Raw genomic sequence first — 23,329 nt, forward strand, 5'->3', positions numbered from 1 at the left:
CATGACCTTTGGGTTGTGTATTTCTTAGGACACAAACCCAAGCACAAGCACTGACCATAAAAGGAAAATTGATAAGTTGGACTTCATGAAAATGAAAAGTTATGTTCTTTGAAAGACACCATTAAGAAAATGAAAAGGCAAGCTCCAGACAGGGAAGAAACATTCATATTCCATATTTTTGAAAAGGAACTTGTATTTAGAATGTATAAAGAATTCTTAAACCCTATCCAATTTCTTAAAAATGGGCAAGATGTAAGAACAGAACCTCACAAAAGAAGTTATGTCCATGACAAAGAAAGCACATGGAAAGATGCTGAACATTATTAGTCATCTGGGAAATGCAAATTAAAACCACAGTGAGCTATGGCCACACTCACCCACCATGGACAAATTAACGCCAAAACTAAAATGCCAAGTTACAGCAAAGACGCAGAGCAACTAGATCTCATACTTTGCTGACAGGAGTATAAAACACTGTAGAGAACTGTTTGGCAATTTCCTACTAAAGTTCAGTGTATACCTAGCAAATGACCCAGGAATTTCACTTCTAGGTATTTACCCAAGAGAAAGGAAAGCATCTGTCAACAAAAAGATTTGTAACTGTTCATAGCAGCCTTATTCATAATATCTAATAGCTGGAAAAACCCAGATGTCCATCAGCTGGTGAATGCATGAAAACTATGGTATGTTCATCCAACAGCACAACAATAAATACGACCGTAAAAAGGAGCAAACAGCAACATAGCTGAATCTCAAACACTTGTGCCGAGCCAACGAAGGCGGTCACAGCGCGGGGCCGTGTCCTTCCCTTTACGAGACCTTCAAAGACAGGCCACATTAGTCCGCTGGCCCGTGGTGGTCCAGGGATGGGGGCAGCAAGGAATGCAAAGGGACACAGGGGACATTGGGGATGACACGAACACGCCCACCCTGATGGAGCTGTGATTGCATGGGTGTACACGCCTGTCAGAAGCATCAGACTCTGTGCGTCCAAGCTGGGAACATTTTATCCTTTGTAAATTATACCTCAATAGTGTCCATTTTTAAAAAGCTAATCACAAAAGAATAAATTAAACACATACGCGTTGCCAGAAAATGAGACCGTTGGTGGTTTACGCGTTCACGTGAATTTAAGGCAGCACGTGCCCTGCGCCAGGGACGTTTGCATTGTGAGATGTAATTGACAGTGAAGACATTGGTGGGGGGTTGGGCTGGGGATTTGGGCGTGGAAGCATCTCCCCACCTTCAGTAAGTTACATAGATATGACTTATTTACAAGGTTGGGCTGGGTTTCCTACAAACAGATGGGAAGTAGGCTGCCGGTAACTCTGAAACCATCCCGAGTCAATCTCGTTCCTGAACTTGGTGCAGTCACTATTCCGTATGCGGTGATTCTATGGGACACTAAAAAGCAGGTGTAATAAGGTATTCGTATTCAATCTCCGTTGAAGTCAGTGAGCGTTTTGTAACGATTGGGCTGGAGACCTGGGCGTCCTTGTCCTCGGACCACCCCCCCAGCTCAGCCGTCCCCACTGCCTGTTGCTGCAGCGGCACACACGGTGGCAGGCGCCACAGGCATCGCATGGCTGCCATACTGTGCCTTCCCAGTGACAGCTCTTGCCAAGGCCAGCGGATGTGTGTGCCCACTAGCCCGCGATGTTTTAGCCAAAAGCAAAGCCTTTGAAAGTGCAGCAGAAACAAGACCATTCAAATCTGGTCTGTGTAGGGACTCCAGTACCCAAATGATGAATTCAAGGGAAAAAAAATAATTCCGTAATAAACTTCCAGGACTATTAGCTTGAGTGGGTTACAATACGATGGAACGTTCCAGTGAACATCTGAATTCCCCAGCATATTTTTGTAATCCGGACAGAACTTCTGAGAATTATAAACTTAAGTGCAGTAGAAGCTTTTGGAATTAGCTGGGGGGTGAAAGGAGTCGCTATAAGCACAAAGGAGTGACAGCAAAGAAGTTGACCAGAAGGAACCATCAAATCCAAAATAGCCACACGAGAGAGCATTAGGAAATTATCCAGCACCATCGCTCCACGTTATAGGTGAGAACTAAGCCTGGAGAAGTCGTTCCACCAACTGCAGCCCCTTGTGCTGTTTCCTGGAAAGCCGATCACTCCTTTTCATGCTTACGCCTCCCCTGTAAGGAATGCAGGGTCAGGTGAAGCGTTGGGACCGTGACCCCGCAGCCGGCTGTGAGCAGAGAACCAGAAGGAAGCCCGGCCTCCCGGCACCCAGCCCCCCGTTCTTCCTGGGCTCCTAGAATCTAGAACCATCATCATGTTTGGGACATTTTTTATCCCTTTTTCCAACTGTTGACATCCTGAAGGGATCTTTCCTTCCTGTGAGTTTCTCAGTTGCCCTTTTTCTCCTCCCTCTCTAGGCCCCTACTCCATTGGGGCTTCACACCCATTGAAGAAGAACTTGTTTTGTCCAGGGATAACTGTTTTGAAACTTAAGAGCCGGGGACCCCTGGCCTTTCGCTGTGACTTGTTCCCAGAAACCACACAACAAGGCAGATCATCAGAAAGATGTTAGGGCCCGGGTTGCATTTCTGACCAAAGACTCAGCAGCAAATAAATCACAGATGTGAACAATGCTTAAACCCCGGCGTAACGCAGCAAACCACTAGTATCTTCTGAAACAATCCTCTTATGCTTTGAGCAGCTGGACCCCGCGTGCTGGCCTCTGAAGGGAGACATTTGCCTTCCAGGTTGTGTCTTGGAAGGGAAGGGGTCTGTGGACACTGGCCTGTGCCTTCATTCGAAGGATATAGAGAAGTCGTGTTTCATTTTTAAGCACTGGGAATTAAAGAAATTGTTTCCATAAAATAAAAAATGTTAATTTGCTTTGTAAAAAAATAAATCTAGATTGGTAAGTTTTATTTTAATAGGAAAAAATGTGTAAACAAGGTTTTAAATATTTGGTAAGTTCACTGGTGCCTGTCGGCAGCCCACAAATTACTAAATCCAATAGCACTCCAAGATTCTGGAGGCTGCTATTTTCCCTCATACTCTGAAGAATATGCCTGATTGTAAGCATAAGGAAAGATAAGTTTTTGAAACCTGCAAATGACGAAGTTCTTTCATTTGTCTGTATGTGGAATAAAATATCTAAAAGCATCTAGCAACCCTCAAAGAAGAGGGGGAGGGACCTTTTGAGAAAGCAAATGTAATCCATCTCAACTCAAACCTGCAAACTCACAATAGTGGATTTTAAAGTGAACTAAAAATGAATGGTGGATATAAGTTGACCTAAGAATAAAATTCACAGTAGGTCATTTCATAAATCTCAATCCAAAATATGGCTTTGAATAAAAGCTTCATTAAAACACCTGACCTACGTCAGGTGCCACGGTCATTTTCTATGAAAACGCCATGCTGCTCCAGTTAGAGGACTTCCCCAGTCAGACGGCCAGTGATGGTCCACCCCAGGGAGGGGACAGAAGGAAACGCCTCTTCTCTCCCCACAGTGAGCGGCAGCATGGAATGCAGCTTCCTCGGGGGGAGAAAACGTGGAGACCAAAACGAAACCCAGAAAAGGATTGACAACCGTGGGAAACCAGGAGGCCCATGTCACAAAGCTGGGTCCTGTCCAGGATGCGCTTGGCAGGGAAGCAACCAAGTATGCCCGCGAGAAGCTGGGCTTCGGCCGGGCTCTGGGCGAGGAGGGCCAGCCAGGTGGATACCGGGCCTGGTCGGGCAGTCCCGGGAGGCGAGGGCTGGCCGGAGCTGCAGGGAGGGCAGGCCTACCTGCCAGGCTGGCACAGCAGCTCAGAGCCACCCCGGACCCCTGACCCACCAGCCCCAGACCGTGCCTGCTGCCGGCAGAGAGCCTGACTCCCGGGCCTGAGGACGCCTGACTAGGAGAGGAAGGACGACCCAGAGACAAGACCCCGGCGAGAGAAGACCCCGGCGAGAGAACACCCCGGCGAGAGAACACCCCGGCGAGAGCGGAGAACAGAGCCCTACAGAAGGAAGCTCATCTCTGCCCGGGTGCTGATTTGCCTTGGAATTGACATTGCATTGGCTGAACTGATTTAATGTCAGGATTTTTCCCCCCTCCTCTTTCAAGCTTTTTGAGTCATGGACTGTATTTTATTCCTCTCTGGGCGCTGGATCAATGTAGGGCGACTAGTGCCCACTTGCTACGCATTTAGTACAGATGCCTTCTCAGCCCGTGGCCGCTGGAACTGCACACGGGCCCATCCAGCGTGAAGCCGCCCGCTCTGCAGAGCCTCTAGGATTATAATACGGTGGTTCTCACCCATTAGGATCACCTGGGAGGGTTGTTGTTTTTTTTTCAACTCCTGTTACCCAGGCCACAGCTCTTTAGTGAAATCAGAATGTCTGGATTGGGACCCGGGCACTGGTATTTTTAAAACTCCCCAGGTGGCCTGAAGGATGCAGGCCAGTTTAAGAACCAGGGCTGTGATTCTGTCTCAGCCCAGCAGCCCACCGGAGTCACCCAGGGGGCTTTAAAACTTCCTGAGGCCAAGGCCTGCACCCGCCAGGTGCTCTGACCCGACTGCCATGGGGTGACGCCCTTGCAGTAGTATTTTAAAGCTTCCCAAGTGATGCCGGCACGCAGCCCAAGTTAGACTGCTCCGTACAATCAAGACCTACAGAGCCCTGCCCGCGCGCTTGGTTTTTCAGCCCTTTCCAAAATTTTGCCGAGAACCCCCAACTTTAAATTACACTATGGACTTGCTCTAGTGTTTTTATAAGTTTGCAGATTTCTTGCCAACTACCTGACAATTTTTAAAGGATCAAATTAAGAAGTTCTCCAAAGCCAAGGAGTTATCTCCATGTGTATTTTATCAGGATTTTTTTCTTTTATATGAGCGTTAGAGCAATGAAAAGCCATCCAGAACCAAGTACAGCTTGAGAGCTGATGTGGTGGCTGGTAAAGCGTGTGGAGCAGGCCCAGGGCAGCCAGCCCGCAGACACGGGAGGGAGAGAACCCACCGTGTTCCAAGCTTTGACCTATTTCTTGCAGTTGTTGAAAACTATGAGGCGTGAAATCCAGATTTATGACTTTTTAAAAAGTTAGTTGTGGATTCCCTAGACGATTATGTTCCCATCACTTATGTAGCTTTTAAAACTCAAATGACGCTTTGAAAAAATCCAAGTTTGGCATGCTCCGAGCTCCAATGTCGGTCGTCTTAATTCAGTAAAAGGAAGGGGGAAAATGCCTCTGCCTTTGCTTAAACTACGGTTTGTTGTGAGGGGCAGACAGGAAGTCTCATTCATGTGTAACTTTGGGGAAAGCTAAGCCAGGGGTGATTCTCCTTGGGCACTTTATTTCTCTGTCTGCATAAAATGAGAATTTGAGGAAAATGTCTTAGGAAAGTGGAGGCTTCACGCTGATGTGCGTTTCCTTTCATCTTTTCCAATTTTATGTTTACTGGGAGTTTCATAACCGAGAGATGTCACCCGTCTCTGCCAGGGCCAGGTGCGCCAACACCAAGGGTTACTGTATATGCCTCTCCTCTACCCTTATCTCTCTTTCGTTTGTTTGTTTGTTTTGGTTTTTTTGTTTAAATTCTTCGGAATTTCTCTCAACTGTTTTTATAAAACATTGTAGTGTGAAAACCTCTGCTGATTGCATATCAGTTATATCTCAATAAAGCTGGAAAAGGATAGAAAAGAATGTTAAAAGTTCAAAAACCAGCGGAGATTTATAGAAACCATACTGCATGCCTGGCAACACACGCTTCTGCCTGAGGCTTTTTCTGCCAAGAGCCCTAAGGATTCCTGAAGTCATTCGCACCGTTTTTTACTGGTCTCCAGTCTCCTTGCTTGGTGGTGCTCTGATCTCCCCATTGCCAGACTGTTACAGCTGCCTGCTTCCACTTCTCCTAAATGGACGCAGATGTGAGGGTGACTGGCCACCAGGTCGCCTCACCCACCGACAGGAGCTGCACCTGTCCGCAGTCAGACGTGGGGAATGGCGTGCACAGGGCGTGCCAGCCGGCTCACGTGCAGGCTGCGTTCTCCGCCATGGGCTCAGCACGTTGCGCAATGCGAGGTTCCTTAAGGACGTGGATCTTGTTCTGACCCCCCGGGGGTGCTGTAATTTTCTTGGAGCACAGGCTCCGAGCCCCAGTTGCCTCCGTCTCCCTCACGACACCCCGGCCAGCTCCCTGCCCCGCACTCGCGCTGTGCGGGGCCCGTCGGGTACCAGGCACTCTCTTAGGCTCCTGTGTGACGGTGAGAAGAGCGAGGACAGAGACGTCGCGTAGCCTTGGGATGAGGATCTGGGACTCCGCGTGCAATCTTCGTAAATCCCAATCCCACGTTAGCGAGGAAATCGAGCTCCAGGTTGGACTAGGGGAATGTCATGATTTCAGACCTATCTGAAAGGCAAAGATGGCTCTAGAATAGAAGACCTGAGCATCCTCAGATAATTCCTGTCGCCAGGACTGATGGGCGTGAAACGACGGCTCTACTCTGGGCTTCCGAGGTTGCTGGTCCTCCCTGGGCGGCGCAGGGCTGTCATTTAGAGCGGCGCACGGTGCGGGGAAGGGCATTAATGCGGTGAAGGGCTCTGCGTCTGTCACGACGCGACTGGTTTGGATGCCCGTCCCTCCACCCGACGACACGGCACCTTGGCCCGTTCCTCAGGACCCCGGTTTTCCAGCTGTGGAATGTGGCTAATGATGGTCTCTGCCTCACGGGACTTTTGTAGCAATTAAAATGGGATGCTCTACGGAACACAGCTGGAACAGTTTAACAAACGTGCTGTATGCAAGTGCTCGGCAGATGTTGACTATCACTTAACATCTCCGTTGTTAATTTGCACAACCGCTGCCTCCCTAACCTCCACGAATGGGACCCCTAGTCAGCCAGTTATGCCCACCGAACTCCTCGGCGCCCCGCTCTCGGGGACATCAGCCAGAGAGGAAGCAGGGCCTGAACTGAGGTGGAAAAGTGACAGCTGGCCTTTATTAGCAGCTCCCTGGGAGCCAGGCATTGTGCTGGCACGGACTTTCACTCTGCCTTCCAGCATTTCTGCTAGGTAGACAGGATGACTGTGGACACTTGTAGAAGCTGAGACTTCAGAGATTTCAGGGCTCACGCGAGGCCACTCGAGCCTCCCTGGCAGCCGACACTTAAGCCCAGGTTCTTCCTGGAGCCCGGCCTGCTCTGGCCTCCCCGTGTCCCTTGGCCTCCGGGGACGGGCACTTGCAGGGAGGTGACGCAGGAGCTGTCGCAGGTAGAGGGAGAAAGCAGAGGCGCTCCTGAAGTCTTGAGACTGAGTGACTGAGTAAGGGAGACAGGAGAGGCAGACGCAGAGGAAGGAAGATGGCTCACACGGGAGATGCGTTAAGTTAGACGCCCGCAGACTTGTGCAGCGGAGCCCGGGCATGTGTCACATAGGACTGAGTCAGTAACAGAGCTGTCGCCTCGCGGCTAGTTTTATAGCTTCAGCTTCCAAGTGGCATCTCACCAAAAAAAACCAAAATGTGCCCCTGCAACATTATAAATACATACACATGTACATATACACACGTACACACACACACACACACATGCATGGCCACCAGTAAGCTACAAGGTACCTGGGCTGTGTCAGCTGAAAGTAAGAGCCGACGCCCATTCATTCATGCAGCTGTTCGTTGAGAGCCTCCTGTGGGCCAGGCACCTCGCCTGGAGTGACAGGTGCGCGCATCCTGGGGGAGCTCGAGGGGAAGCAGTGTGGCCCCGGGGGCCGGTGGATGTTCCAGCAGCTCCGTACCCGTTAGCTTTGCGACCCCAGGCAACTTACTTCCTCTCCACGTCTTCGGTTTCTCGTATAGAAAATGAGGAATAATAATAACACCTGCCTCATCACATTTTTATGAGGATTGAAAGTATTCTTTTTATTGGAGTATAGTTGATTTACAATGTTGTATTAGTTTCAGGTGCACAGCAAAGTGATTCAGTTATATATTCTTTTTTAGATTCTTTTCTTATTGTAGGTTATTACAAGATATTGAGTAGAGTTCCCTGTGCTGTACAGTAGGTCCTTGTTGTTTATCTATTTTATATATAGTGGTGTGTATATGTTAATCCCAAACTCCTAATTTATCCCTCCACCCCACCCCTGGCTAGCCCCTTTGGTAATCATAAGTTTGTTTTCTATGTCTGTGGGTCTATTTCTGTTTTGTAAATAAGTTCATTTGTATCATTTTTTTAGATTCCACATACAAGCGATATCATATGATATTTGTCTTTCTCTGTCTGACTTCACTTAGTATGATAATCTCTAGGTCCATCCATGTTGCTGCAAATGGCATTATTTCATTCTTTTTTATGGCTACTATTCCATTGTATACATGTACCACATCTTCTTTATCCATTCATCTGTCGATGGACACTTAGCTTGCTTCCATGTCTATTTACATGGCTATTGTAAATAGTGATGCAGTGACCACTGGGGTGCATGTATCTTTTCAAACTAGAGTCTTCTCCAGATATAAGCCCAGGAGTGGGATTTCTGGGTCATATGGTAGTTCTATTTTTAGTTCTTTAAGGAACCCCCATACTGTTCTCTATAGTGGCTGTTTCAATTTACATTCCCACCAGCAGTGTAGGAGGGTTCCCTTTTCTCCACACCCTCTCCAGCATTTATGATTTGTAACCTTTTTAATGATGGCCATTCTGACTGGTGTGAGGTGATACCTCATTGTAGGTTTGATTTGCATTTCTCTAATAATTAGCGATATTGAGCATCTTTTCATGTGCCTGTTGGCTATCTGTATGTCTTCTAAAAGTTAGTATTTATAAGACGTTTAGGACAGAGCAGCGTGTTTAAAGGCCCCGTGGCCAGAAGGAGGCTGGCAGGAGACTGGTGTGACGGAACAGAGGCGGGGCGGAGGGTGGAGATTCAGCTGCAGGTAGAAGTAGGGGCTTGTCCATGGAAAGCGTTTAGGAGTTTTGGTTTTTGCTCCAAGTAATGGGAAGCTGTTGGAGGGTTTAAGAGTGTGTGTGTGTGTGTGTGTGTGTGTGTGTGTGTACACAGCGTGTTGAGCAAAAGAAGCCAGAAACAAAAGAGTATGTGCCACATGCCTCCATCGTTGTGGTCGAGTCTCAGACGGGAAGCATCGGTGATGACAGAGCTCAGAATAGAGGTTATGTCAAGTGGAGGCAGCAGGGGGAGAGTTCTCTGCGGTGGGCACGGGGGAGCCCCCTGAGGCCTGGAGACCACCACCTTGGTGGCCGTGGTTAAACAGGTAGATGCGTACGTAAAAACTTAGGCTGTGGCTTCAGATTAGTGTACTTTGTGCACTTAACTGTATGCATTTAATACCTCAACGTAAAAAAAGAAAAATGGTGAGTGACGAGGATGCAGGGGTGCACGCCCGGCCCAGTTCGTGGGCTATTTCAGTCACCCGGAACAGAAACGGGAAACAGTGACAAGGTTTCAATGAGCTAATTCACATCAAGCGCTTAGAAGGGCTGCGCACGGTAGGCTCTGAGTAACTGTTAGCTGTTATCTAATGGGACCGGGCTGGGGAATGAAGACCTGAGTTAAGTTAGACGTGTGGAGTGTATAGTGCCTGTAAGTCATCCAGAGAGAGAGTTGGGTGGGGCGTTGCTCTGGTCGCAGAGTTCAGGGAAGGTCAGCAGCGAGGACAGAAGCGAATCGCTGGTCATCTGTTGCCAGGACGGCTCTAACCGCCTGGGCTGTGAGCCGTCCTCGGGACCTGATGGCCCGGTGGGGAGGACGAGCCCAGACAGGGGAGGGGCCCGGGGAGAAAACCAGGGGTGACGGGTCCCAGGGCCAAGGGGACATGACACGAGGTTCAGAGCAGGGAGGGGACGTCTCCAAGTGTCGAAGGCTGCTGAGAATGCAGCCAGGATGAAGGTGTCTTCTGCCACTGTTCTGAGCACCTTACCTCCATGGCCGTGGCTCCCGCCCTGTCCCCACCCCCGGGCAGCCCTGGAATCGCCCAGGCTGCACAGACTGAAGCTCAGGGTCGAGACTTCGGTGGCAGAGAAGGATCTGATTGGGGGGAGCGTCCTTGTTTTATCCCCGTCGTCTTCCTCCCACCACAAGCCCGGGCGCCACCCCAGTGGGGACCTGGGGATCGGGGTCCCGGGCCCGTTGTTCCGCACGCATTTATCTTACTCAGATGCAGTCCCGTGCACCTGCCTTGCTCTGCTTACCAGTCAGATGAAAAGGCGGACTCGAATAATCGTTTTCATGTTGGAGTCTTTCGTTGTAAATGTGAGCAGCTTTGAGAAGTGTGCTGCTTGTAGACGTTACTGCAACTGTGCTTCTTACACTGAGCTCTGTGCCCGGTCTCTCTCGTGTTTGTTATGTTTACTTACTGAGAAGTAATTTAAAACATGTTAATAGTAAAACAAACAGATATATTACAGGGCAGAACAACTACATACGAAAGCCTACAGGAAAATTACTCTACAAGGGCTGCTCTGTGCTCTGCTGTCACAGGGTTTGGGGAACACTAGCCCCGGTGAAATGAAACTAAGAAATTGTTCGTTACAATTAGGTGTATTTACTCATGGGTTTTGACCTTTTTCTTAACCCTTTCAAACCGTCTTCTGGTTACTGGTTAGAACACACTGTCCTCACGTACCCTAAATCTTCTGTGTCCCAACGCTCCCAGAGTTTAGGGTCAAGGCTCACGGTACGCAGTTAGCTGGCCTCTACAGCCTTACTAGTTCAGCGTTTGGCCAAAGCCATAATCTTCCTTAAATCAGATTCCTCTGTGATGACAAAACTAACCAGAGAAGGGAAAGCTCCTACCTTCCTTCTTTCCAGCTCCCTGGTTTAAGACTGTCTTCTTTCCTCATGATAAAAGACAAAAAACAAAAAACTAACATCATCTGCTTAGAAAATACAGCCCTCTAAGACCATTTCCAGCCGAAGGAAGGATTTTTATCCGCTTCCCTGTGGGTCTCGCCGGCCCGGAATCAACAAACCCATTTCTTATGTTCCTGAGGTCATTTAAGGTATCTCTTAGCCCATTTCCCCAAATCTGAGAACATGAGGCATGGGTTTTTCTTACAAAAACCCTTTCTAGGCCTCTTTAAAAGTGTTTCACTAACAGTGTTACAAATTACAACATCCAAACCTCAAACTTCTGAACTTCCAACTAAAGCAGGAAACAATCCCATCCCCTCACGGCTCTGCTGTCCCCTCCGTTCAGGTGGCTCCTGGACCAGCTCTCCAGTTGTGAGCTACCTTCCAGAACCATCCTCCCACCCACCCACCCCCCCCCCGACGTGGTGACGCGCTGCCCTGTCCGATTCCGCGTACCTAGAACCGAGCCCGCACCCTCCCGCCGGCTCCCCGGTGCCGGCCCAGTTCTCCCAGTGGAATCACTGCCCTTCGGATCGCCCGACCAGAGAATTAATCAGGAGCTCCCCTTTCCTCTGCGATCCTCTGCACGCTGCGATCGATAGTTCTTGTCTCCTAAGAGCTACCTTAGAGTCACTGCCTTCTCTGCTCCATCTGCGACGTTTCATCCAGACCCTCACCCACTCTGCACCTTCCGCACCAGAACCTGCCCTTTTTTAACATCTTTATTGGAGTATAATTGCTTTACAATGGTGTGTTCGTTTCTGCTGTATAACAAAGTGAATCAGCTATACGTATACATACATCCCCATATCTCCTCCCCCTTGTGTCTCCCTCCCACCCTCCTTATCCCACCCCTCTAGGTGGTCACAAAGCACCGAGCTGATCTCCCTACGCTATGCGGCTGCTTCCCACTAGCTATCGATTTTACATTTGGTAGTGTATATATGTCCATGCCACTCTCTCACTTCGTCCCAGCTTACCCTTCCCCCTCCCCATGTCCTCAAGTCCATTCTCTACGTCTGCATCTTTATTCCTGTCCTGCCCCTAGGTTCATCAGAACTATTTTTTTTTTAGATTCCATATATATGTGTTAGCATAGGGTATTTGTTTTTCTCTTTCTGATTTACTTCACTCTGTATGACAGTCTCTAGGTCCATCCACCTCACCACAAATAACTCAGTTTCGTTCCTTTTTATGGCTGAGTAATATTCCATTGCATACATGTGCCACATCTTCTTTATCCCTTCATCTGTTGATGGACACTTAGGTCGCCTCCATGTCCTGGCCATTGTAAATAGAGCTGCAGTGAACATTGTGGTACATGACTCTTTTTTTTTTTTTTTTTTTTTTAATTTATTTATTTTTGGCTGCGTTGGGTCTTTGTTGTGCGGGCTTTCTCTAGTTGAGGCAAGTGGGGGCTACTCTTTGTTTTCAGTGTGCTGGTTTCTCATTGCAGTGGCTTCTCTTGTTGCGGAGCACTGGCTCTGGGCACGTGGGCTTCAGTAGTTGTGGCACGTGGGTTCAGTAGTTGTGGCTCACGGGCTCTAGAGCACAGGCTCAGCAGCTGTGGCGCACGGGCTTAGTTGCTCCGTGGCATGTGGGATCCTCCCGGACCAGGGCTCGAACCCATGTCCCCTGCATTGACAGGCAGATTCTTAACCACTGCACCACCAGGAAGTCCCACATGACTCTTTTTGAATGATGGTTTTCTCAGGGTATATGCCCAGTAGTGGGATTGCGGGTCGTATGATAGTTCTGTTTTTAGAAGAACCTGCCCTTTCTGCTGCATCCTCTGCAGATTCTATTCCGGACTCCTAGACCACCATCTCCCCCAGCGGAGGATCTGCTCCAGCAGCCCCAGCCCATCCTCTGCCGGCCCGTCCTCTGCTCCGCTGCCCACCTCCCTGCCCAGCGTGTCTCCCTCTTCCCCACCCCTGAGGTGCTCGGTCTCCTATCGGTGCTTCTCCATTTCCTGCTGCTTCAGGCTGGCTGAAGGCCCTGCCGCCCGGTGGGGCTCTCTCCGGGCTCCCGCCCACCCTGAGCGCTGCCCTTGTTCGGAATCCTTTTTGTCTGGTCACTGCTGCCCTGATCCTCCCCGGGGGGTAAGTTTGGCTTCCCTAACTAGAGTGGAAAGCGAGTCTAACTAACTTAGAAGCAGGGAGACCCGTTCCGCGGCGTCGGTCCGGGTAAGAGGTGGCGTTGGCCGGTCTTGGAGCAGAGAGCACGGCACCGAGAACGCCCTGGTCCGCGTGTATTTGGAGGTTTCCCCACAGCGCGATGGGAGGTGGGAGGAGTCACGGCGACCTCACGCTTCGGGCCTGGGCGCCTGGAAGGATGGCCCGGCCAAAGCTGAGCTGGAGAAGGCGCAGGTGGAGGCCCGAGGGAGGGGGAGAGGCCGGGACGGGGTCTGCGGCGTGCAGGTGCCCCGAAGAGAAGGCAGCCGGGCCTGGGGTCTGCAGGGAAGCGGCTGCTCGAGTCACCGAGGGTGGGGTGAGCGCGGGGAGGGAAGGACCAAGCCCTGAGCCCGGCCCTTGCTGTGGAGCGTCGGGACGGAGGCAGAGACCCAGCGCGGCAGCAGCCGCCGGGGAAGCGGGCGGAAACCCGGGGCGTGTCGTGTCCCGGAAGCGACCGAATGAGCGGCCTCGGGGTCCCCGTCCGGATGGCGGCACGAGGTCCTGGGGAGGAGACAGCTTCGCGGCTGGCGCGAGCAGGAGGGGCTCGGCGAGGACAGGGCAAGGAGAGAGGCAGGCAGTGTGGACCACGCGCCGCGGGGGGACGCAGGGACGCGGGGCCGGGGGCGTGGAGGACAGGGAGGGAGGGATGCGGCAGGGCGACAGGGAGCGGGGCCTCGGCCTGGAGGGGCCGCCGGGGGCCGTGGGGGATCCGCTCAGGAGGGCCGGCCCGTCCGCGGGACCAGGTGCTGCAGGGAAGCCGCAGATGTCCGGCATGACGTCCCCATCCCGGGCCGCAGGGCCGCGGTGTGCGCGCCGCCGGCCGGGAGAGGGACGGGAGGGAAGGGACAGTGGCAGCCGGCCGCATTGAGGGGGCTGGGGTTGACCAGGGCTGCGCTTCGACCGCGTTTGGGGGTGAAGGCTGGCGTCACAGGGGCTAATGACGGCCACTGACCACGGGCGTTAAGCCTTGGGTCGGGGGGGGGAGAGGGCACCACGGGGGTGACCGTGAGAAGGCAGAGGCTGCCGGAAGGACGGGGGCGTGCGCCTGGGAAGGAGGAGAGTCTGCAGCTCCCGGGGCTGAGGCTCGGGTGAGGGGCCGTGGACAAGGTCACCAGGAAAGAGGGGTCCTAGGAACTGAGAGGACAGGAGCGGTGATGGAGGTGACAGGGAGCCCGGAAACAAAAGGTCAGAAGTGAGAGGTTCTGAGCTGGGGAGGGGGGGTCTGGAAGCTGCAGAGAGAAGCAAGGACAGGTTTACATGGAAAACTGGGGGGATTTAAGCAGCATTTTAGGGATCATTATCTATTTGAAGACCTTGTCTTTATTTTTATGGGATTTAGGCAAATATCAGAATTGTTAAAGGTGTGTTCCATTTGTTTCTTCAGCTTTTTAAAAATTTCCCAGGACCACAGACGTCATTTGTTCTTTCCCTCTGGCACAGGCAGCTCACTTTACCTGTGATCTATTCAGTCCCCCTAATGCAGTCAAGTGTAGGCACTGACATTTTTTTTTTTTTTTGGCTGCATTGGGTCTTTGTTGCGGTTCGTGGGCTTCTCACTGCGATGGCTTCTCTTGTTGCAGAGCACGGGCTCTAGACACGTGGGCTTCGGTAGTTGTGGCACGAGGGCTCAGTATTTGTGGCCTGCAGGCTCTAGAGCACAGGCTCAGTAGTTGTGGCGCACGGGCTTAGTTGCTCTGCGGCATGTGGGATATTCCCGGGCCAGGGCTCGAACCCGTGCCCCCTGCATTGGCAGGTGGATTCTCAACCACTGCACCACCAGGGAAGCCCGGCACTGACATTTTTAGAAGGTGAAACCTCTATATTTTGTGTTTCCAAACAGTTGCCTTTGGGTGTACCTTTTTCTATTTTGAAACAGCACTAGGATCTGTTTTCTGAGATGTGTCCTCCAGAGCTAGCGGTTTCACTGGGGCCGAATGCCTGGGGGAGTTACAGTGAGAGCCACTCAGGTCACTGTTTCAGAGATTTGCCTTCTCGGTGGGTGTCAGAGAGGAGCCCCATGTGTTCCCATGGTCTCGTGCCGCCTCCCCTCTCCGCCCCCCGCCCCCCCCAGGAGGGGAAGACCAGCTTCTCACACTGGAGGGTCTGCAGGGAGGAGTGGGGCACTCTGACAGCCCCTGCAGTTGGTCCAGTGCCAGCTGCGGCCCTGTGGGTACCTCCTTCTGGGCAGGGCCAGCAAACTCACCACACCGCAGGTCTAAGGCCCAGGTGTCCATTCGGCTTTATGAATGAGGAAAGTGGGTTTGACCTCTGTTAGACACCTGTGTCTGTCTCCTGGCTGGTATTGAACCTGGGGGGAAAGAGAGGCATTATTTATTGGAACCTTTAGAACCTCAGCAGCTGAGCTTCCCTACAAACGCGTGCACCTAACCCCACATAGTAATAGGAAGCTTGAAACAGGTTCATTGCATCTAGAAGCCATGCCCTTCCTGCTCCCCGTGCCCTGCCCGACTTCATTTCTTGCTGAAATCACTGCAGTTCTTTCCTTGGAGTCTTCTGTCTCTGATCTCAGCCCCTCTGTACCGTCTGCAGCATGATCTTCCTAACATCTGGATTTCGTGCCCCGATCTGCCCACGGTTCTCATGGCTCCCCATGAACTAGATGTCAGGCAGTAGAATCACGGTCCGTCTGGTGCCTGCTTACTCAGCCTCATCACCTGGGTACACACTTACAGGCTTGCTTTTAACAGTGAGCTTTTGTCACAGTGGCCCCCCGCCAGGCCTTTGGTCCCGCGCACTTCACCCCCAGTGATCTGGAGCTGTTGGTGCCAGCGTGTGCGATCCCAGACACCCCCGCCCCACGCGCCCCTCCCTGAGCAAATATCCTCCTGTCCCAACTCCAAATCACATGCCGCCTCCGGGAAGCCTGCCCGGCTCTCGTTTCCCATCCCACGAGGTGACGTGTCCTGTCCTGCTGTGATTTCTAGGATGTCCTGGGGAAGCAGACACTGTGTCCTTACGTTGCTGTATCCTGGTAACGTAGCCTGACACTCAGACAAAGGAATAAACAGGTTACGTTGTGGACCCAGCCCTGATGGTAGGATAGCGGGCGGCGGTTCCAGGATTTTGTACCTTAGGCAGTGCAGGCAAGCTCTGCTGTGACGTCAGATAAGGAACTTCGTCTCCTGGGCCTCGGGTTCCTCGTCTGTGAAGGCGAGCCGCGCCGTGGCTGAGGCCATCTCCAGGATCCTTCCTGGCACTCGTGGTCCCTGCTGTCGTCTGTGACAGCCCCCCAGCCAGAAGGTACCCAGCTGAGCTAAAGCGTCCACCCTCGTGGGGCTCGTGGTCTGCCTCTGCCCCCTGTCTCCTCCCGGGCCCTCTCATGGGCATCTCTGGGCTCAGCAATAAAGTGCAAGGCCACGTGGGACACGGGTGCAGCTGTCCTCACGGCGAGGGGACACTTCACCGGCTCAGCCTCCTACCTGGACCCTGCGACGGGGCCTGGCACTGCGTGTGGTGGGTGAGCCACGTCTTCTGGGGTGGGCATGGTCAGCTATCTTAACTACGTAGTCACCTTTTAATTATTGAAAAGTACAAAGGAAAAGATCGTAGAATCACCCTCCCATGTGACGCGTCCCCTCCGGCGGGCATCCTTCTTCTGCCTGGCTCACCCCGTTCCTCCTTGGCTCTGTTGTGTTCACAAGGGTTCTCGAGGACCAGAGCCAGTCGGGGAGACAGACACACACACAGATCGCAGGAGGAGACTGATTATAGGGGTGGGCTCGCACGATTCCGGGGCTGAGAACTCGCAGGACCTGCTGTCTGCAGCCCGGAGAGCCAGGAAGGTTCAGCCCAGGTCCGAAGGCCCAATGCCAGGAGCTCCGATGGCCCAGCTCAAGCAGAGAGAACAGATTCGCCCTTCCCTTGCCTTTTTGTTCTATTTAGACCCTCAAAGGCTTGGAAGTTTCAGAGACACCCTCACATACACACCCAGAAATCATGTCACCAGCCCTGTGGGCATCCCTGAGCAGCCCCGCACCCCCCGCCAAGCTGACACATTAACTGTCACATCGGTCACGCGTTTTCTCTCCCTCGAAACCTCTGCAGCTGCAGCAGCTACAAATGCCCTATCGACTGTCGTCACTGCGAGCCTGGCCTCTCTGCACCACTACGATTATGGCCACTGGGACGTGCTGAGTTCCAGTAAGTGGACCAGTCTGCGCTCGATAGGATTTTAGAGCAGTGCCCTTCAGAAAAGCCTCCACAGAGGAAGCACTTAAATTGTCCTTGAAAGAAAAATGGGATGTAGACAAACATAATGCTAAAAAAGTATACTTTTTAACTGTTATTCTGTCTTTTAAGTTAACCGTAAAAATTGAGTCTTTTTGGTGTACAGATAAGTTTTAACATACATAGATTTGTATAACCACCCTAACTAAGCACAGGGAATCGAAGAACACCCAGGCACAAATTAGAGAGTTCTGTGGTCTCTTTGGCCAATCGGAACCACACCCCATGGTGCGGTGTCAGCCCCGTCCTTACGTTACGGTTGCTAGAATGCGGGAGAGTGCGTCTTAGCTCTGAAGAGGTGTGGCGCCATTTCACAGATGGGTATTCCTGTCCCTCTGTTGCCACAAGGAGCAGAGATCATGTGAAGTTCTGGGAAGGGCCAGGGCTTTGGGGCCTCACCCCTCAGTTCTGTGGTGTGCGATCTCAGGCAAAACAGAAAAAGCCAACCTCGCTGAGCTGCGGGTCCCACACACGGGAAATAGTTTGCCAGGAGAATTCCACAGTGAAGGATGTGTACCTCCTTTTCCCCATACGGCTCGTAACTACCTGCGGAAACTAACACGCAAGGTGCGCTCTACCCAGAGGGAAAAGCAGAATCGCTAGTGACCTCTAACACCCACGTCCGGAGTAAATGAACCGTCAGCACCCTCCCCTGTTTGGGGCTCAGGGTGGGGATACGTCTGGGTCGGGGATGTATACCCGGGGGTCACTGAAGCTAGAAGCACAGGGTTGGCAGGCAGGGGGCGGTTCCGCTCAGCTTTGCTCTGTAAACAGCGTGGTCCCCCTTGACTGACTTCTACGTGAATAGGCTGGAAGGTTCTGAGCTAACCTATTAAGTCAGTATAGCTTTTTTAATGAAGACACAAATGCAAAGGCCACATTTTATAAAGCAGAGCCAGTGGCTCTTTGGCCTTAACTGAGACCCTTTAGTAGTAGCCCTGATCCTCTACAACCAAGGGTTCAAACGAAGATCTCATGACAGAGATTTCTGCCTCCTACCAGCTGCCTCCTTGTCATACATGTACACATGCATCCACACACATATCTGTGTAATGATCATCTTATGCCTCCATTCACAGAGAAAAGTGGCAACTTCACCCCAAATTCACCCAGACTACTGACCTGTCCTGTTATGTTGGAGGCTCCTTTAGTCCAGAGCTGTCAGTAAATTCCACTTAATCCTCTTTTCTCCCATGATCTCCTTTAAACAAGCACCCTGGGCTCTGGAGGGGAAAAGTTGCGCTTCACTGGAAAACTATACTTCTTAGACCACGCACCCTACACCCCATCCCCAGGTTATCTGATTCCAGCTTTCATTGCCTTTGAGCTGTTTCACAACCCTAGGCCGTAAAGGCCTACTGGCAACGCACACGATTCTTGTCTGTGGGCTAGAAGTCACTTCTGTCTGGTGAAGGGAATATCCCCCTACCCCATGGAAAAGCCAATATTTTGGTCCGTTTGCAACTTCATTTCAGTATTTCTAATCTATAAATGTGTTATCTGTTTCTCCTTTGAACCAGTATAGCGTCTGTCAGAGTTAAATAAAATAAACACATCTTAAATGTTCATTTTACACTGATATGAGTTATGATTTTTTTAAATTGTCTTTTAATCCTTTTTAGCCAGAACCTTCTAAGTCAACATGGATAAACCCGGTTATCTCTGAGGTCACCTTAGAGGAAAGCAATAACACACCACCATCCACCACCCTGTAATAATGCCCACATGCCCCGCCCACACTCCTTTTTCTGGCAGTTGGTGGCGGGGGTGTGTGTGTCGAAAAGTTTGAAATGAAATTAGGATTTAGAGCAAATGGCCATGAATTGTTGTACCAAAAGGCTTGCAGTGAAAGCAGGCCTGTCGGGGGGAAGCCGGATCGAGGCACATGTCAGAGGGCACGTAGAGCTTTCTCGGCCACTCTGTTAACCTGTGCTGCTTGCAGCCTCACAATTCTCATTTTTTACAGCGTCCCCGTGGGGACAGAACGATGCTTTGCTAGACAGGAAAGTTGACTGCCTCAGTCAGAACCCTTCAGGCAATGTCAAGGGCAGTAGCAAAGCAATTTTATGATCTGTGCCTTCAGAGCAGAGCGTGGGCTCCAGGGTGAGGCTGCACTGGTACATCTGAGGCCCATCAATCACAAGGACCCAGGAAGCAAAAGCGCGGGGACTGAGGACAATAAAGGAAGTGTTGGGGGAGTATTCCATACTTAAACTCATTTCAGTAAGCGGAAGGTTTTAACTAAAGTTCAGCAATAAGAAGAATCAGGTGTCCTATTATATTTATAAAAAACCTTGCCAATCATCTGTTTCTATGGCAATGAACTCCTATACACACATGTCCTTATATACATCAGGGAGTGTATTTGGAGGATAAATTCCCAAATTTAATTTTAAGTAAACTAAATCTTGATTAAACTTCCCCAGAAATTATTTTACTTAGGATTGGAAAGTCAGCATGCACCTAGTCTCAATTATTTTGAGTGAAGAATCAGATCCTTGTAATTCTTTGCTTCCTCTGATTCCAAGCTGAATAAATAAATAAAGGGAAGCATTTTCATTTATTGACTTTTGCAGTACGTGCTTTAAACTGAGGTCAGGGACTGCGTCTTAATCAGCTTTGCTTCCTGGCACTTTGCACGTGCCTGGTAGACAGTAAGTGTTCAATAAATGTGGGCGGGAGAAGAAGGAAGCATCAAATTAGCTTCCGAAGTCACATTCTAAACATGAGAAAGGCTCACTTACATCCTTTCTGCTGGATTAAAAACAGGTTGAGTTACTGCTTTTCTGTATACCAAGATATATCCTTGATTAAGAAAAACTGTATCCCAAGTATGTGTGTGCGTTGTACAGAATTTAGAAAAATACACAGCAAACTCTCACCTCTGGTAAGGGGCAGGGTCGTGAGAACTGCAGCATTTGGTTGCTTGGGCTTCTGCAAACAAAAACCTCAACAAAGAGTAGCTTAAAAATCAAGATTTTTTTTTTCCTGACATTAAAAGGACAAAAGGAGGACAATTCCAGGTTTGGTCAGGCCAGTGACTTAGAAGCATTTGTTACCTAGGATGCCGGCCTTCCCCTCTTCCCACTTGGTTGTTCTCAGGGTGTCCGGGGTCCTCGGGTGGCTTCAGGAATTCTGGGTGTCCTTTGTCGACAGGACAAAGTTGGTTATGTTAGCAGGTGAGGAAAAACTGCCCCCAGCAGGCTCACTCTCAGGTCCCGTTGGCCGGGATTGGGTCCAGCCCACGCTTGACCCTGTCCTTTGAAAGGGGATCCCTGTGGTTGGCTTGGACCCAGCCAGAGTCTTCCCCTTGGGCTGGGAAGGGACCCCTATCTTGAACACATGGCCCTGCAGAAGTCAGCACCCAAAAAACCACCACGCCTTGCCGTTAAGGAGGAAAAGACAGGAGTGGATTTGAGTAGCAGAAAGCCCAGGAACACTCACCTTACCGTATTCCTTTCTGTATCGTTTCAGTTATCAACTTCTGCAGCTAGTTTTTAGGACGTGTGACTACATCCAACTTTAGTAAGATTCCTGATCCCCAGCTTCAGGGCAGGGTGGCCCAGTGATGCACTGAGTTTACGGATCGTGGGTTTTTTCTTGCAGCTCGAGTCACGTTTAACCAAAGCAAATCTCTTCTGCCTCAGTGTCTTCATCTGCAAAAATTAAAGGAATAACCCTTTCCACTCCCTGCCTCTCAGGGATGTTGGGAGTAACAGCGTGAACGAAGGTAGCCCATGGGGAGAAAGGTCATTTGTCCTGTTAGGTACCCAAGTCGAAGGGAAGCTGTGAAATGTGAAATGTATCAAAGCTTATGGCGAAATTCAAGGCTGGGGTGAGAAAAGAGAATGAGTCCACGGCCTTGTTTAGCAAATCAGTCCCAGTGGTGTTGCAGTGGGGTTTTGGGGGGTTTTTTGATCAAATCAGTCCCAGTGGTGTTGCAGTGGGGTTTTGGGGGGTTTTGTTGTTGCCGGTGTCGCTGTTACAGTAGGATCGGCTTCTTCAAAAGGAAAGGAGCGTGAAAACCTAGTAGGGCGACAGTTCCTTCTTTCTCGGACTTTGTCGGAGTGAAGGACTGAGGAACACCTTCTTCGCTGCCTGCCCCCCCCGGGGTCACCCCTCTCCCGTGCTAGCCACTCACTGTCCTCTGGGTAACAGGCGCTCCCTCCACCCGCGCCCCCGGGCCCCTCCTCTGAGAGGCACCCCTTCATCTCTTTTCCCACAGGCCTCCCGTCAAAATCCTTAATTTCTCTGAGCCGCTGACCTCAGATGTTCAGTTCTGTCCTCAGGGAAACCTGCGGGTTAAAGCCCTCAGGTGTGGATGGCGGATAACTGTCAACATGTCCCAGAGAGCATCTGCACACAGAGAAGTCTTTGTGAACCTGGAGTAGTGACATGAGCGTTTACAACAGTGGGGCCTCCCTCCCTGCTGTCCCTCGGGCCAACCGGCTGACGTGACTTTATCAGCACAGCAGGGCGGGCCGTTTAGGGCCCGTATCTCTGAGCCCCGTCCCAAGGTCCCCACACACTCCCCTCCCCCTCCATCAGGACGCATCCCTCCCCTATCAGGGCCCAGCAGGGACTCCTGCTTTGTGCTTTGCCATTTACACCCTTGACACCACGAGGCTGGATTTACAGCCCTTCGGGGCTGTGGCGTCACTTGCTCCGGGAACCCTGAGCCCGGGACGGCTTCGTCCCGGTGCCGAGGGCACTTGTGTCCGGCGAGGCCCCTGCCTCCACACTCCTCTGGGTCACTCAGAACGCAGAGACCGTTCTCCTCCCTCGGTTGAACAGTTGATTACTTTTCAGTAATTCGGTTTAGAATTTGTAGTAATTCAAAGGCCTACACATTTTTTTTTTTTTTTTTGCCTATGCATTTGTTTGCTTGGAGTTCTGCCTGTAGGCTGCTTCAGAAAATGTCACTGCTCGTCACCCGTCGTTATCATTAAACGGCATCGTCTCCCCTGGATCCTCAGAATTCACTGAGAGTGTGCAACCTCACCTTCAGTTTGTTCTTTTTCTGAAAAAGGACGTGAGCCTTGCAGTCGGCCTGTTGTGAACGGTGAATTGGTCTGGAGTAACCCTCCCCCGGCCTTTGCCCGCAGCTCTGCCGCCAGGAGCGCCTCTCGTCCGCCGGGTGGTCCCGGGGAGCCCTGTTTGCCCATCAGCCGACCGTGTTCATCACCCCGGCCAGCGGCCCGCCCAGAGCCAAGCTGGGGCAGCTGGTCGTGCTGTGTGGGGTTCGGGTCACGCACATCCCTCACCAGGCCAGCGTCTTCGTCGGACCCGTCCCAGGAAGGAAGAAGGCGACAGTCACGTACCTGTCGGAAAGGTGGATGTTAGGTGAGAACCCACGCACAGGACGACCCTGTGTCCTGGGGGGGCTCGGGGGAGACAGGGAGGTCCTTGTGATTGCAGTAGCCATGGGGATCCCCTTCAGAGCCTCTGTTGTGTGTTCCTGGCCACTGGAACAGGTTTCAGAGGGGAGCATCAGGCCCATGCCCCCGTGCACGCAGCCTGGGGGCCTCTGCCGATATCTCAGTGTCCACGCATCTGCCTTAACAGGGTCCTGTAAAAAGAAACAGACGCTCCTGTGACTTTCATCTGTCACAAGCCCACCTAGACATTCCTGCTTTTTACTGTCAGCCCAGGTGCAGTTCGCGGGGACAAAGGAAATCCTACTAGACTTGTGCCACTTGCCCTCCCGGCTCGTGTGAAAGACCCGGTCGACCCCCAGCTCCCAGCCGTGAGGCCACGGCACCGGCCTGGCCGCCCGCAGCTCCTGGGTCCTCCCCCCGCGTGCCTGCCTCGCTCTGCGTCCCGGGTCTCGGCCAGCGCCGGCTGCCAGGACCCGCCACTGTCCCGCCCTTTCAGGCACTTCTGATACGCGTTTGTCCGCGCGCTCAAAGTGGTACGTTTTAGCGCAAAAGGACTGGGGCTTTTATTTCTAAAAGCAAGTGTGGTGTGAATGTGACGTGTGTGTCTGGCGTCGATTCCGCTACGTTGTGCAAAACGCCCCCCTCGAGCCTGCAGGGGAGGAGGTGGCGCCAGATGAGCCCCGATTCCTGGGAGGCTGGAGG

At 51.6% G+C, this 23,329-nt stretch overlaps 2 protein-coding genes across 12 annotated transcripts in view; one reads left to right on the forward strand and one right to left on the reverse strand.

Moving 5' to 3' along the window:
* MCPH1 (microcephalin 1) overlaps positions 1 to 23,329 on the forward strand; it is a 348,745-nt gene that overhangs the window by 195,536 nt on the left and 129,880 nt on the right. The gene's annotated exons all lie outside the window — the stretch shown is intronic.
* Positions 13,883 to 23,329, reverse strand: part of LOC309651401 (uncharacterized protein) — a 142,855-nt gene continuing 133,408 nt past the window's right edge. The window contains exons 5-11 of the mRNA XM_082444147.1: positions 22,571 to 22,818; positions 21,514 to 21,605; positions 20,694 to 20,905; positions 20,132 to 20,393; positions 18,372 to 18,472; positions 16,442 to 16,533; positions 13,883 to 16,238 (exon numbers count right to left, since the gene is read on the reverse strand). Of these exons, the coding sequence (XP_082300273.1) occupies positions 21,515 to 21,605; positions 22,571 to 22,818 (339 nt within the window). The 3' untranslated portion in view covers positions 13,883 to 16,238; positions 16,442 to 16,533; positions 18,372 to 18,472; ... (1 more) ...; positions 20,694 to 20,905; position 21,514. The remainder of the gene's footprint in view (positions 16,239 to 16,441; positions 16,534 to 18,371; positions 18,473 to 20,131; positions 20,394 to 20,693; positions 20,906 to 21,513; positions 21,606 to 22,570; positions 22,819 to 23,329) is intronic.

Source organism: Balaenoptera physalus (genome assembly GCF_965194825.1).
Source record: "Balaenoptera physalus genome assembly, chromosome: 21".
NCBI classification, from domain to species: Eukaryota; Metazoa; Chordata; class Mammalia; order Artiodactyla; family Balaenopteridae; genus Balaenoptera; species Balaenoptera physalus.